The sequence below is a fragment of the Rhea pennata genome, chromosome 8 (assembly GCF_028389875.1).
Source record: "Rhea pennata isolate bPtePen1 chromosome 8, bPtePen1.pri, whole genome shotgun sequence".
In the NCBI taxonomy this organism is placed as follows: domain Eukaryota; kingdom Metazoa; phylum Chordata; class Aves; order Rheiformes; family Rheidae; genus Rhea; species Rhea pennata.
This window is the reverse complement of record NC_084670.1, coordinates 13,728,092-13,744,365: the sequence shown is the minus strand read 5'-3', so window position 1 is coordinate 13,744,365 and position 16,274 is coordinate 13,728,092. Positions and strand designations below refer to the sequence as shown.

At 38.2% G+C, this 16,274-nt stretch overlaps 1 protein-coding gene across 1 annotated transcript in view; it reads right to left on the bottom strand.

Moving 5' to 3' along the window:
• The window catches only part of AK5 (adenylate kinase 5), a 96,503-nt gene extending 83,698 nt beyond the window's left edge, over nucleotides 1–12,805 (bottom strand). Inside the window, exons 1-5 of the mRNA XM_062581322.1 lie at nucleotides 12,746–12,805; nucleotides 10,986–11,172; nucleotides 9,695–9,862; nucleotides 4,882–5,051; nucleotides 4,640–4,753 (exon numbers count right to left, since the gene is read on the bottom strand). Of these exons, the coding sequence (XP_062437306.1) occupies nucleotides 4,640–4,753; nucleotides 4,882–5,051; nucleotides 9,695–9,862; nucleotides 10,986–11,172; nucleotides 12,746–12,805 (699 nt within the window). The remainder of the gene's footprint in view (nucleotides 1–4,639; nucleotides 4,754–4,881; nucleotides 5,052–9,694; nucleotides 9,863–10,985; nucleotides 11,173–12,745) is intronic.
• Nucleotides 12,806–16,274: the final 3,469 nt, after the last annotated feature.

The following is a 16,274-nucleotide window of genomic DNA, read 5'->3' as shown; positions in this document are numbered from 1 at the left end:
AAAACAGTACGATATTGTAAGATTTTCTTAGAAATCAGGCTACAGATTTGCAATGTGATTAAGTATTAGTGTTCAAGGAAAATTTCAATTTACTACAACAAGCAACAGATAAAATATTTTCATTTTATCCTCAGCTAAACAATATTTTGTGTTTCTGATCGACATGTAATTCACCCTAAAATGTGCTGAGAGCATATAAAAAGTTAGGAACAGTAAGATTAATGATATGCTCATAAATTTTCACTTACAAGTTTGTTCTTGAAGTTAAAAACTGTCATCATAGAAACAACTAAATATTTTATGTTTAAAGAAAGAAAAATGTATATAACGCACAAAATAACATTTTTTCTGAAACACGGCTTTTGTATACAGGTCATCCAATAAAGTTGCATGTGTGTAGATTTTGTTCCTATAGTCAGTTTTATAACAATAAAAAGGAGAGCATACTGAATAATTTCTTACTTGACCGTCTTTATTCAGTTGATGCTGCTTCCAAGTCTACTGATGTATACACAAAGGGGAGCTGGATCAGCTTTAAATTTCTGAGCTCTACATTAGAGCTGAAAATGTCCTTATTGTAAAAGCAAAAAATAAGAAAATTTACATATCATAGGCAATATGTAGGGAATAGTGCAAATAGTAGGCGAGGATTGCGTATTTCTGTCATAAATATTATCTATTGATAGCCAAACACAGCTCACGTGCATGAAAATTTGTGGAAATATCTCCTATGCTGATTGCTGGAAAAAGAGATTATTATGTAAGTTATAGCAAGTCATAATTTTCTTGCTGAACACAGAGCTTGCCTAGGGAGACCCTGGGGCTCAGGATACCAAATTTGAATACTTACTTACTAATTGGAACTCAGCTAAAGGGAGAATCTTGGCCTATGGATGCATATAGGTTTCTGGTTATGAATAACTTTCTGAGTTTTAAATGAGACAAAGAACATATGGCATCAACTCAAAATAAAACTAGTGGGTAGGAACTGTTCACTTCAGACATTCTTTTAGAATAGTATTTATTAGTGAGTAAATTCTACTGTCTTTGGATTTGATTCTCCTTCCTAAACTAGTAAAGGAAGTAAATTCAGAGTAATTCTGTTCAAGTCAGTAGTGTTACTGACATAAAGCACAGTAAGTGAAAAGATGCTCTCTTCTCTCTGGGGTATTTTCTACATCTCCTCTTATTAGTGAGAGTAGAGTGGTTGCTTGCTAGAAAATTAGATGATTACACTCTCTGTCCTTATTTCTCATTAGGCAAAAGATGAAAATGCTGTTTCTTAATTACTTGTATGTTTCACTAGATACTCATGAGAAAACTTAACTGACAGCTCATGAACAATTGTCATTAATTTAACAGTACTTTTTATTCCAACTGGTAGAGGTTACTAGCAAGCTATGTCCATTGTATGGGTGTTCTTCCTTGTAAATAATGATTTGTTATACGTAGTTTCATCTCTGCTAGGTTATCAGACTGTTTGCATAGATTTTCTTCCTGTTTTAGAAAAGCAAAATCATTAATCATATTGTCAAAGAATAAATCCTGATGATAAGATTTTTTTCTGGTTTTCAACAATACTCACACTTCCTGTTTTAGGTATCTAACTCTGCATTTCATTGTCTGAGAAATACAGTCAGAAACAGGCAGTCAGACTCCCTAGTAACTGATGGAGAAAGGAAGGTGCCTTGGGAGGACTGAATCAGATTTTCCCCTGTGTAGGGCAGCTGGCTAATAGGAAATGCTATCTGTAAACATCAACACTAATTGTACAAAGAAAGGTCTAAGCAGATATCTGGTTCAGAACTGCTGGCCAAGAACTCAGAGTACTGGGTCCCTTCCCAAGGGTTAAGGACTAATGTAATGACAGTGATGGAGAAACTCTCCTTTGGCTAGCTTGACTAGCAGGAAGAGTACTTGCCCTGGAAATAGGAAACCTGAGGTATATGTTCTGTTATCCAGAACAAATTTGAACCACCGCTTGCCCTTCCTAGAACAATGCTCTGTGTCTTACTATTTAGTCAAAACTTCCTTTGCTGAAATTTCAAATAATTATTTCTCATCTTGTCACTTTTGGCTAATGAGAACAATTTTATACCTTCCTCATTAAAAATTATGAATGGCTTCTATGCACTGCTAGCAAGAAAGCTGTAACATTTATAAGCTGTAGAAAACACCAATCACATCTTTAATTGCAGACCTACACAAATTATGACAACAGTTAATTAGTGAATTCTCCATAACTCAATTGTGTTTTCCATTTAGGGATCTTTGAGCTCCTTAAAAATATTAGCACAATAATGTAAATAACCTGACATGACATGGATTACTATCATCAGGCTCATAGTGAGGGAAGATGGGTGCCACCGGGGAAGTAAGTAGCTCAGTACAGTCAGTCTGTGGCAGAGCTGTGGATGGGATTCAAGTCTGCTGATCTAAGTCTCCTGACAATTGACTTCTGTTATCACAAGACCAACCTTCCTTCATGAGTAGCATTATGGCTCACTAATCAGAGAATTTTAAAGAAATAACAAGCATATTTTATTTCTTTAAAACACAAAGCCAAGATAAAACATTGAGCACTGGATTAAATAGGTGTTTTATGTTGAAATGCTTTGTTTGCATTTTCTTCTGTGGCCTTGAATATACTCATATAAGAGGTTGAACGGAAGGAAAGGTGAAGTTGGTGGGTGCCCTAAGCAGACTAAATGAGTTCTTTCCTATGCTCTAATAAAAGCTCTATAATTGCTGTGGTGGATCTGCTGATTGTTCCTTCTATCCTTCCCCATATTTATTTCATTGTGAGTAAGACTGAAATGTGGCCCTATATGAAGTAGTCTATGGGGTTTTTAGGGAGATTCAGATAGTCATCTCAGACTGAATCAGGCTTTGAGAAGGAGGATTTAGGAAACTCAGACTGAAAATGAAGGAACCGAGAATATAGTCACGTCTAAAATGACTAAATCCATCCTCTCTCTTCTCTAAAAAGATAAGACCAATCTACAGCATCCTTCACGCAATGGAATATAGTAAAAAGGAGCTAAAGACAGTCTATCATTCGTCTTTCTATCATTCCTTTTACATGTAGTTTTCTACAGTCAACAAGAGTTAACCACATTGCCAGAAGAGAATATTTCATATTAAATTAGGAAATTGTATTAAAAGATACTTGAGTGGTACAATGGGAGTGTTCAAACACACATGGAACGCAATGTTCATCTTTCCCCCTTCCGTGACACTGTGTTGCCTGAGCTGCTTTTATTATCTCCTGGGCTTTATAAGGTCTCAGTGGTGTTACTAACAAGGTGGAGTGGACCCTGGAGGGGTGCTCAAGAGTTGCTTAACTGGTTTTCTGTTGTAGAGGGAGAATCTGATCCTATAATAACTCAAAACACTTAATAATTCAGTTTCTGTCAGTCCTTCCACTCTCACATCCTTCATTCTTCTTTCATCAAACACAACATCAATGCAAAATCACAGCCCCAAGAAATATGCTTAAATTACACAATTGCACAATATACTGGAGAAGAAACGGAGGCAAGGAGATGACCATTAAGCCTAAATTTCTCGTCTCTGTCTCATCTTAAAAACAATCTCCTCTTTTGTTAATTATAAGGCGATATAGCTGGCAGTCATTGGCAATTTTCTGTAATAACTATTTTGTCTGTTTCCTTTAATTTCCTCAATTCAGTCTTTTAAATTTTGTCCAGAATAATACCTTATAAAATCACACTAATGAAATGTCTCATTAGCTGCTTTCCTTTGTTACTTCTGTCTTGGCAATGCCACTTAGAATGAAAAGTACAGAAATGGTAGTACAGTGGCGACTGTGAAGTACTTTGAAATGTTTTGCCTGAAGGGCACTCTAGAAATTCAGCACTGAAATTGTAACCTTTGCTTGTGACCATAACTGTTATGTTAACAGTGTTTAATCAGAAAAAAGACATAAGCTCTTTGTTTTTCTACTGAATTTAAGCACTTTTACATTAGTTTAAGGTACACATGTGAAAAAAACATCCAAACTGAACTTGGGAATACAGTTTTAGTGACTAAATCTTAGAACTGTAGAATATAATAACCAAAACCAACTAAGTTTCTTTTTAAAAAATAGCACTATTTGTTTGTAAAAATTTGTAAAACATAGGCAATTTTAATCCTTATTTTATGCCAGTCTTTCAGTGCACTCTAAGAACCTTGAGATTAAATGCATTGTGAAGATATGCAATGATTAAAGTATGTTTTTCTTAATGTAAATAAAACTGAACAAATAGATATGGAAAGATAATGTTTCTTTCCCTTTCCAAATTATTAATATTTGAAAAATATTAGTTATTAGATTTGATGTTATTTTCTCCTTCATCTTGAAGATTAGGATAGGATAGGATTCTCATTACTGAAACAGGAGGCTTGGATTATTGATTATATTATCACACTGTCTTTACAGAATATTCTGTCTTTATAATGTAAGCCAAAAGAATAACCTTTTGTGAACCTGTAATTATGCACTTGCAAAGATTTAAAGAGGAACACGCAGTTAGAAATGACATCTACTTCTTCTTGGAATCTGCCTGTTAATTTGACAAAGCTTAGCTGTGGTAGAGACGTATCAGTTATTTTAAGAATAAAAACAATATCTTACTTGGTCCTCAAAGGAGATTGCCTGGGCAACGTCTCTGGGAAATCCATCAATCACTATACCCTCTTCATCAGGGATCTGCATTAATCTCTGCTTTATTTCAGTTATGGTTGTTTCCTTTAATAGAGAGAAAAAAATACTTATTTAGTTCTGTAAGGGAGGTTTTCTTAATGATGCACATTAATAAAGCATTTACAAATCCTTAGAAAGCAAACATTAAGTAGGGCAGCTTAATGCTGTTGTACCTGAGGGGCCAGTTCTCCAGTAGTAATTATTTTAGCAATCAGACTCCATTTTCTATTGCTGCTGGTGCTGTGGATCTTCTTCCTTAACAATTCACCAACTGATATGTAGTTAAATCCGTAACGTTCTGCTATTTTCAAACTCTGTGTTCCTTTACCACTTCCTGGACCACCTGTTGTTATTTATAAGCAAAACATTACATTAAACTTCTATTTAAAATACTAAATTCTACGTGAAATCACTGGTATCAGCATCAGTGTCCCAATCATTATTAGAGCAAATCTTGCAATTTTCCATGTCTGTAGAAATAGTTCTCATCCAGGCCCCAGGCTAAAACATAAAGGTAATAGTTTGTAAAAATACAAATCTATCCAAGAAGAAAAAGCGTACATGTTGTTTCGGGCATGACACCATTCTAAAGCTGTTCCTTCAAGGGAATTTTTCTTTATTTGTAGTAGAGAAATGAACGACACCTTTCTTGAACTCTGTGAATCCAAATGTAGAGCCATACAGTCTGAAGACCGTATTTACGATAGAAAGAACACTTGGTTAAACATGCTAGTAAAATCAATGGACTATTCATGAAATAGAATTAATAAAATATGCTCCTAAGGATGTGGCATGAGTTTCTGAGGTTTTTTTTTAATTTTAAAATACATAGAATTATTAAATAATCAGCAGAGATGTTTCCATAGTGACTTGTTACAAGGGCTTTCTCTTGAACCAGACATACTTCTGGTATTGATGCTTGAAGCATCTCATGGGGATACAATTTGTTAGGTTCAGCTTGTTGGACAGCACAAAGAATAAAGAGACCCTTCAATATAGCACAGGCAGAATATGCATCAAAATCATAGGGAACAGCTACATTAGATAGTAGGAAATGTTAAAGTGAAGGTCAGCTGAACAGCAGATGCAAGAATACATGTAAACAAAACATCAAAACAGGTCTAAACTAAAAGGACATGTTATGATGGGAAGGCCAGTTAATAGAGAAACTGGAATCTATTATGTAAAAATAAGGGGTTGTTTCGATAAAGTAAGTATTTATATATAGAAAAGTGTACGTTTTTGAATAGTGTAACAAAGCAAAACTAAAACAGATGTTTTCATATGAATTTCTAATACTTATTAGCTATATTTTGGGGTGTTCTGCCTGAGAGCACTGAATTTTATGTCAGCAGATAAGAGCTATTAAAAATACAATGATACGCATTTTCTATGAACTTAAAATACACAGTAATGAAGTGAAAGTAAATATGAATACAATGAGCCACTTGCTAGCCATCATAAAACTCTTTGTTATGTTACCCATATTATTCCCATAAATAGCTTTTAATCTAACAGAGATTTGACTGCAAGATACGCTCTACAGTATTTCTTCATTTGTGGTTATGACACTTTTTATGTAACTGGCTTCATACCTGTACCCCAGTTATATGTCAGAGAGCTTTCAGTTTCACCAGCAATCACTAGGAATTCTTCTGTATCATTGACTCTAGTGGTGCTAACTCTCCACCTGGCTTTTGCAACTCAAATCCAGACCAAACTTGAGCATTGTTAACTTGTCCCTGTACCCTGCTCACAGATCAGTTACACCCTTAGGTAAAGAACGCTTTATTATTATTCAGTTATTTTAAATAATGCTTAAATCAAGCTAGATTAAGAAAATGCAAATATGAGCATATATTCATAACATCCAAATAGACAATATAGTTACGTATGTTCATGAAATGGACAAGCAAAGGAAAGAAAGAAAAGCTATGCTTTATCTCCATAGAGTATGATTACAGCAGAAAAATCTCTTTCCCTCATGCAGTTGACTTGCAGTTTCTCTCCTAACAAGAAGCATGCTCTCTCTCTTTTGTAAAATTATGTTAGTGGTAAAACGCTGTTCTTCCATTCAAACAACATCACATTTTTCTCAATCCAAAAATACTCCTTTAGAGAACTAAGATTATCCATTCATGATCTAATGGAAAGCATTAATATAATAAAATAAGTGAAAAGTGATAGGACAAAATTACTTCCCATAGTAAATCATTATAATTTACTGAACACTATATCCATTTCTGACTCTTTAATAAATTATATAGACAAGACTGTCTACAAGAAAGGAAAATCAAATTGCTTTTGTTTTTCTTTCTTTTCACTAATGCCAAGAGTATACATTATTTAGGAGAACTGTGATTATTTTACACATTTTTTAAAAGGTGTCTAGACTAGGTAACATTTGTTGCATTTAAATTATGTTTGCTAACTGGTTTTAAGGGAAGGTTTGCATACCCAGAAAGTTATATTTAAAACATTATTTTAATTCAGTTTTGTCAGTGCAAAATTTTCATTTTGTTGCAAACTGAAAATAAATTCATGCAAATAAGACTTCTTAAAATATGATTTGTGATTTAAAAATCTAATTTTGGACTGAATTTAACAAATAAAATGGTTAGCTGACTGCTGACAGTACTAGCTTTGTTCTATTCTTTCAACTTTGGTTATAGAAGGAAAATACATTCTTTTAAAAAAGTATTAAATAATATTTTCAATTAAGCGTAGTTTAAAAAAACATTCTGTGAGGCTGATGATATATCCTTTTTATTTAGGACATATCAATAGTAAAAATGTGATTGTCAAAATATGTTAGGAAGCATATTTTTAAACACAGTCTAGTCTCCTAGTGTTGTAACACCTTGGAAACTTAGTTTTGCATCAATTCAGCAGTGTGCTATCATGGCTGGTTACATCTGATTTTTCTAAAATCCAGTCACATACCCACTTTGCAGTTTTGCAGCTTTACATTTCACCAGTAGATTTCTCTGCAAATGCAGAAAAAGAGCAAAACACCCACCCTTATGAGTGAGTTATCCTTCACATTGAAGTTACCTTGTTCATTATAAGGATAATATTTTATAAAGTGAAGAAGATGTAAAAACCTTTATGGAAGAATTTAAAAGATTTTGGGATAATGCATTATTAATGAGAAGTTCATCTAATATGTGAAGTAGAAGACTATTCTTCAATTTTTATCCATTTCAGTCCCCAAAATGAATGGGACCAGTACCACCCTAGTTGGGCAGTGTGGTTAGTTATGGTTAGTTATACATAAGCAGCCTGCTTAACTGAGGCTTTAGCTGTCATTTTATGAAAATTGTAAAGTATGCAATGTATATTTTCATGTAAAATTTCTGTCTCTTGAAATTAGCACTTTTTTTTTCCTGTCTCTTGAAACAGCTCTTTTTTCATTTTCTCTTTTTTATTCAGTATGTTAATTATTCTTTTACTCTTTCTAGTGTGTGTTCTTGTGTGCTTTCTCAAGAGGAAGTTGAATTTGGTGGAAATTTTCTTGGTACTGTACAAAATTGGACAATAGCTCCTAAGCTTCATATAGTACTGTGCTTCTATCATATCACACTATGACAGACAGATTCAGAGAAATTCAGTTGAAAAATAAACCTGAAATAGCCTTTGCGGGAGGTTTACAATGTCTCCTGTGTAAGTGGGCTAAAAGAAAAGTTTTGTAATATCCATGCTCGCCTTACTATATGCTGCCATTCAAGGCCTGTAGTTCAAGAGGTGAATGCCATTCTCTCCTCATTTCAGCTAGATAAAATCCTCATTCATCATTTTGGTGTACAACAAATATCTAGAATATCTACAGTGGCTTTCTTTCTGTTTTCTGTGTATTCCAGTATCAAATTTCTGAGAAACACTGGATGCAGAGCCCAGAGGACGTGTTCTTAGTGTTCACATTGTATAACACAGAAGAAACATATACTATTTATTCTCTTTTTGGGGGTAATATCTTCTCTTCAGTAAAATAAACCTTTATAGACTAAAAATGTGATTGTCCATCACCTAGCACCTGTGCTGTAACTATTTATATAGTGCAGAGAATCAGAGAATTAGGCCTGGATGTAAAATCTAGAAAGGAAACCATTCCAGACAATAAGGAAACTAATTCAAAACTAAAACTCAAAAATAAAAAATAATGTTCATTTAAACTGAAACTGTAGATATCTCTAAATCCCTACTTGTCTGAGGCTGGAAATCATGAGTTGCCTAGAAAGGACTCTGAACAGCATGCAACAGGGAATCAGAGGAAAATGAACAATTAAATAACGCTAACTGACTGTTCACTCTCCCTGAAGATAGCACAGGACTCACTTGCAAAACACACATAGGAATTTATTTATCCCTAGATGAAATGGGCTAGTGACAGTATACTCTAGCTGGACATACTGATCAGCTTTCAGGTTTCTAAATATAGAATAGTGCTGTTCACTATTACCTTTTTGAGCTGTCTTATCAATATTTTTAAGTATCTTTCTTTGTGAGCAGCTTTGCTACATTCGTGTCTTAATTCAGATCTGGAGGGTGCTTTTGAAGAGCACTCTGGTTCACACGGTCAAGCAGTCTTGAAATGCACGAGCTGAGTTCCTTTCATGTTAAATTAAACCGGGAGATGTGCTCCAAATGCAAACCATGAGCACTCCAGCTGCTAATGAGCACTCGTCTGCAGAACAAGACTACAGGTGCTGACAGTAAACCTCCCTAAAATGCTTTCAGTCAGGGTGTTATATCCTCAGCATGAACAATTAAACTGCAATAAACTCCAATTTGGATGCACCACTTGCTAATGTAGACACAGCCTCTAACTTCTTGTCTAAAAATTGCCTCTTTGGATTACATTTTTCTTCCAAATCTAAATGGAAAACTTACATTTAAATATATATAGGAATTCACTATATTCACAGGACAAACTAAAAGGCAAAGTAACAAAGACAAAATCTTGTCAAAATGAGTCTGCATTCATACCTATAACAAGGATGATTTTTGGTCGAGGTCTTGCAGGATCAAACACATCATACTCCTCAATTAGCTCAGCAGTTTCAGAGAGGTCAGTGTCACTTTCTATAGAAAACTGATGAATTGGAGGGAGTCGGTCATACCGTCGGTATGGGAAGTTAGGATTATCAGGAATCACTGTAAAACAGTAAGATTAACCAGGAATGCTGAAAATATCTAGAAAAGTTAAAATCTATTGTGTATACAGACAGGTCAATTTAAAGAAACATGAAGCATTTACAAAGCTTAGCATTTCTACAATTAAAATATAATAGGTACTTTTACAATGTGTTTGCTGTTACTGTATTAAGTATTCCCTCCCTCTATTCAGCCAATCTATTACATCAGAACAACCAGGACTCAGTATTCTTTGGTGGCTCTTTAAATTTACAAGCATTACAGTTTTTATATGAAAATCTGCCTATAGCATTCAGGGGTTGGCAGTGTCCTATGAGAAGAAAAACCTTGTATAATGCAGATAGACTCTACTATTAAGTAAAACTCCTCTGGTGCTACATGTTGTACACTGAGATAGACTAGTACTCTGGCTAATTAGTTTAATGAAATGCTGGATGGAAAAGAAGAATAACTATGGCAACTGAAAGATGAGCTAATTACTCATTGTTAACATTTCAAAAAAAAAAATTACAGGTATTGATATGACATTTGCTTAGATTTTATGAGAAGACTCTTTCCCTATGAATTTTTCATGTATATTTATTAAATTGGTACACAACTCCAATACAAGCTAGAAAAAAACCCCAGTGTATGAATGAACTGAAGTTAATATTACATCTTCCTTGAAGACCAACTAAGAATAGGAGCAAAATACATTAAGCCAGCTTTGCCCTTATCTTTGCAAATGTTTTAGGTAGGATAAGAGAAATTGCTCTACTATCATGTTAAACAATTACAGAACAAACATTCATCATTAGACTGCAAAATGACCACAATTCTCTCCCCTGCATAGCATCCATTACAGGAGGAGAAAACGAAATGACAAAATTCAAGTGAACAGAATCCTCGAAATTTGTATTAAAATGGTGAAAAGAACGAGCTTTCCATGGCTAGCAGTCTGTGAACTGCTTGTGCATTTATATACAACATTCTGGAGTGTGTATGTTTGCATGCTTGTAACTTCTTGCTTATGGAAGACCACAATGAGGCATGATCTGCTACAGAAGTGTAAAATAAATCAATAGCAGATGTGAAATTGCCCATATTACAGGAAATATAATTATTTTTATACTTAATACATTACCATTCCTGAAAAAAGATCTCCTGGATTGTCCTCCATTGAGTGGAGGAAGGGTCCTCTTTTCTGGACTGACAAAAGTGTCCCATTTCACTTTTTCTGACCCTCCAAGCTCTTTCACTTTCTGCAAACAGCTTTCCAAATATTCTATTGGGTCATCAGGTTTGTAACACATCAATCCATTCAACAAACTCTGCAACATAAGATCAGAAATACAAAACTATAAAGGTAGATGACAGGAAACACAAACACTTTTATTTGAATTTGATTTTACACAGAGAAATCATGTATTCTATATTCAAAATCTCCAGTCCAAGCCAACATGTGAAATCTGCAAAAACACACACACACACAGTGATTTTGTATGAGCTAGATAACCCCCCAAAGTTACACATTCTACATGGCCTAATGATCATTAAAATGTGTTTCTTCCTGAAAGACCAGTATGGCCACAAGGATCTTATTTATATTTCTGAGTCAATACTATCTGGTCAGGACTATTCTGACCAAGAATTCCTCTCCCTCTTTTTTTAGTGTTAATTATACACTCATTGTACCAATGAGCATAAGGGGGAGCATGGAGGAAGGAATGCCAGCCCCTCCTCTGATGCATGGGAATTGATTTTCCTTGACAAAGTGATACACAGGTCATCACCTCACCTCCCCAGAGACAACTACATCCAACCTACTCTTAATAATGAGCATGTGTTTCAGGATGATGTCTTTTCCTTTGTGCTTTTAGACTTTACTCATTTTTATGTTAATAAACTGAGGGCCATAGCTGGTATTAGCAATAAATAGAAATAGCTGTGATTCATAATTTAATGTTTTTCTTCAGTTATTTGTTATTATCTGCTGTTTATTCAAATATTTTCAGTCATTTAATGTTATGGTTATGTATTGATAAAACAGAACATGATTTATATACATATAAATATGCCCTTACTATATTACTTAACTGATCATAGGAACTGGACATATATTTTTTTGAGATGTGCACCATTTTTTAAATTGCTAGCACAAGCCTTCCGCCTCTGTTCAAAAACAGTTGTCTGCACCTATCGTTAAACCATTTATATTTCATGTGTATTAGTGAAACATTAGCATGGTCTAAGTGCTATTACTTTCAAACACACATAATAAATATCTTGCTTCAGAACAGCCCAGAGAAGAGACATGTATAGCTCGGTATATCTTATATAGAGGGCAGGATGGCTGATTCTGAGGGAAAAAGAATCCACCTTGTACAGGAGAGAAGTAACCACCGACCGTTAACAGCAGGTAACTTGTACGAAGCTAAGCCAGCCTCATAAAACAGTTTTTCAGGCTCCCCCCCCCCCCCCCCCCAGTTTTTCGCGGTTTTTTTCCGCTCATACTGCTCAAAATCGTGAAAAACGTGACAGGTAGCGCCTGCCTGAATCCCGCGGCAGCGGCCCGACCCGGCGCGGGGCCCTCGCCCCGCGGACCCGCCGGTTCGCGCCCGCCCTCACACGGCGGCTCAGAGCCGCCAAACGCGGGGCGCCGCTGAGGGGCCGCGCGCGCGCCCCCGCCGCCCGCAGCTGCGGCGGCCGTTGGGGCACCCGCCCCTCTCCCCGGCGGCTCGCGGTGCGGGGGGCGGGAAGGGGGCAGCCGGCGCGGTGCGGTGCGGTGCCGCGCGGTGTGACGGCGCCGCGGGGCCGCTCCGTCCTTCCGGCCACCTTCACCGCGGCTTCTCCCCCGACCCCCGGCCGCCGCGGGGCGGAAAACGCGTCCCCGCCGTCGCCTACCTCGAAGAGCTGCGGGATCTCCCTGCGGGCCAGATAGTCCTTGGCCTCGCCGGCGCTCATGCCGCCGGCCGCGGACGGGGGTGGCGGCGGCTGCGGCGCCGGGGCGCGGTGGGCGCGGGCAGCGCCGAGCCCCGCGCACCGCCCGGCAGGCGCGGCGCAGCGCGGCGATGCAATGCGGGCGGCGCGGCGCGGCGCGGCTCGGCGGGCGTGCGAGCCGCGGCGGGGAGGAGCGCGGGCGGGAGGGCGGCCGCCTCCCCGTGCGCGCCGCGCGGCTGCGGGAGGCGCTGCGCAGGCCGCCTGCCGAAGTTTGGGGCGCCCGCCCGGTGCGGTTGCAGCCCCCGGGCGCCCCGCGCGCGGCGGCGGCGGGGAGCGCGGTGCCGCGGCGCGAACGCCCCCCGCCGTGCCGCGGTCTCGGCTGCTCCTGCCCCTGGGGAGGATTTCTGCGGGATTTTGGAAATTGAGGCGTTTCAGGCGCTTTGGGCCGGTGAAAGCCCCATGCGTGATCAGCTAGGAGCTGTGATGGCAGGAAGGGACCCGGAGAGGTCGGCAGTCCCACCTCCTGCTCAAAGCAGGGACAGCTCTGAGGTCAGACGAGGTTGCTGGGGGCTTTATCCAGTCTGGTCCTGCAGACCTCCAAGGAAGGAGACTGCACCACCTTTCTGGGCAACCTGCCCCGGTGCTTTGGTGTCTTCCTACAGAGAAAGCATTTCCTTTAATTCAGTCAGAAGCTCTGTTGCCTCAATTTGTCTTCTGTCCACCTTTGCACCACTGCCAAGAGCCTGGCTCCCTCTTCTTGATAACCTCCTCACAGGGATTGGAAAGCTGCTTAATATGTCCCCTTGAAGCCTTCTCCAGGCTAAACAAGTCCAGTTCCCTCAGCCTCTCCTCAAAGACAAGTGCCCCCGGCAATCTTGGTGGCAGTCCACTGACCTTACTCTAGTTTACCAACACCTTTCTTTTTGGGGGGAGCCTCAAACTGGATGTAGTACTCTAGATGTGCTCTAATGAGTGCCAGTTAGGGGGCATATTTTGTGATATTCTCTGGCATACCAGAAATCAGAGTAAATTATTTCACAAATCTTCATATTTTGCTTAACTACCCTATATCAAGCCTGCTGCTCTAATCAGACTTTTAATTTTTTTAACTACCTTTTCTAACACAAACATCATCCGTATAGTTTTACTGATGCAAATCCTAAAAGTTACATAAATGCAAGCTGAACAACTGTTTTCCATATCTCAGTATTCTTTAGACATTGGGTGTTTTTTTTTTCCTGGAGTCTTTTAAGAAGCTTCTCCCTCTTGTGTGTAGATGTGTATGTGAAGCAGCATCAGTTTTTCTCTCTGTCATATGCAGCAATGTCCTTCTTTCTGCAGTTAAACTGCCTCTTTTTTACTCTGCCCTACCTCCAGCCTTCCAGGAAAATATTGTCCTTCCTCCTGCAGAGGCTTCCAGTCCTTTTTCATTCCCTGACTTGATAATCCCTGTCCCCAGGGAAGTTCCAGGAGCTTCTTCAGGCAAATGGGACAGGAAGGTTGTCCAAGTGTTCAGTCAGCCAGTTACTCCAGGGCAGTAGCCTCTAATGTTCCTTCACTGATGGCCTGATCTCCACTTCACCTGAAATATCCTAGAAAGAAATTTGGATTAGATGGTTTAAGATCCTTTCCGGCTCTATTTTCTATAAATCCAGCGGTGTCCAAGTAAAGCAAGCTGCAGTTATGTCACTAAATTGGAATAGCTGTTATGTTTAAGGAAGACTTTAGTCTCTGCTCTGAGTTTTAATTATTCTGCAGTCCTTCTCATCCTGTGATGAAATGTTGGACACAGCTTTAACCCTACTCTCTTTTGGTAAGGTTTCGATACATCCAAATGTAAAGTAATTGTAAATTATTTGTAAATTAAAAGTCCAGTATCTTAGTTTTACTTAAGTGAGTAAAAATTAGGTTAGTCTGCAATGTCCCAATCAGAAGATAAAAGCGATAGAATTGCTTTTAAAAGATCTTAGATGCAGCTTGATGTGAAGCAGGTTGAATTAAATAGATATCTTCTTAAAATAACATATGTCCTAAGACAGGATGAATGGAAGATGTCATACTAGGAAGAGAGAGCTAAAGAGACTTAACAATTTTGCATTTTTTACATTTTTATGTTTTTAATTTAACAGATATTTAACAAAGATCTAAATCTGCATTGTGTCAGAGAGGCTTTCAGTATATATATATATATTTATATATGTTCTGCATTTATGGGTAAATTAGTATCCCATCCAAAATCCTAGATTGAGAGAGAAAAATATGTTTTTTCACTTGCTTTCCAAGTTTTTGCATACAACCTGGCATCCTCCCCAGGAATGTGATTTTTGTGTGTGTGTGTAAAGTCCTATCTGATGTTTGTTTATTTTTACCATAACGTCTCAGCATTTTGCTCAGTCATATTATGCTATCAGAAAATGAAGATTCTGACTGTTCTGCTATAAAAGCATTATCTTTATGCACATCTGAATTATTATCTGAAAAAAAAGAATGATTTTGAGCTAATTTGATTTTTTTTTGCACAGAATCTAGTTCTATGTTACAGAAATTACCACCTCCGAAGAAAGTATTACCATTTAGGATATCTGTTGGACCGAATGTATGAAATGTATCTGCAAATAACATTTCTGGATCTAATACCATGACACCTTTTCTAGAAGCAGGTACACACTTGCCTTTGGCAAAATCTATGCATTACTGGAACGTGTGGAGCAAGCAGGGTCACGGGCAGATATTTCTAGCAGGCTCTGCAGACCCTCAGCAGCAAAAGACTAAAAGTGCCGTAATTACAGGGCCTTAGGAAGCTGGGCTATTTATCATTTCAGGTACATGGGTAACTGGAAGGCTTGAAGGTTAGCTGTTTGTCGTTTAATATTATCTGATCAAGCGCACGGATGGAAATGAAATGGTCTTACTGCCTTAGAAAATAACACTGGCCCCAAAATGCTGACAAAAATGGGAACATGGGTTTGAACTGGAGAGCGCTGCCTGGTCCTGGTAGCCCAGGGAGCTCTTAGTGCTGCTGCGAAGAGACCAGCAGCAGGGTCACTTTGGTGAAACTTCCACCACATCCTACCTGTCTTGGAGAGGAAGTAGCTGCAGTGGAAAGTACAAATTTTGCTATCTAAATGACAATTTAATATTTCTGGAAACCTGCTTATGGACTCCATATTGTAGGGCTGATTCCAGTCTCGTTCTCAATGGTTCCTGCAGTAAATCTGTGAAGCTGAACTAATAAGAACTTAGTATGTGATTGGCAGTAATATATCATTCTGGGGCTTCTCCTCAGTTAAACCAGCTTTGTAGTACCCTTAGCCTTCAGTGTGTTTTCAAAAATCACATCTGAATCCCACAGTATTGTATAGGAGCCTTCTATTTTTTCTGTGTCCAGTGCCCATTCAAGCACGAATGGCTGCAATTATTCACATAAGCTGCTGCCCTGCTAGATGTCTTTATTAAATCAGAAATAATGTTCTTGGATTGATCCACCTACACA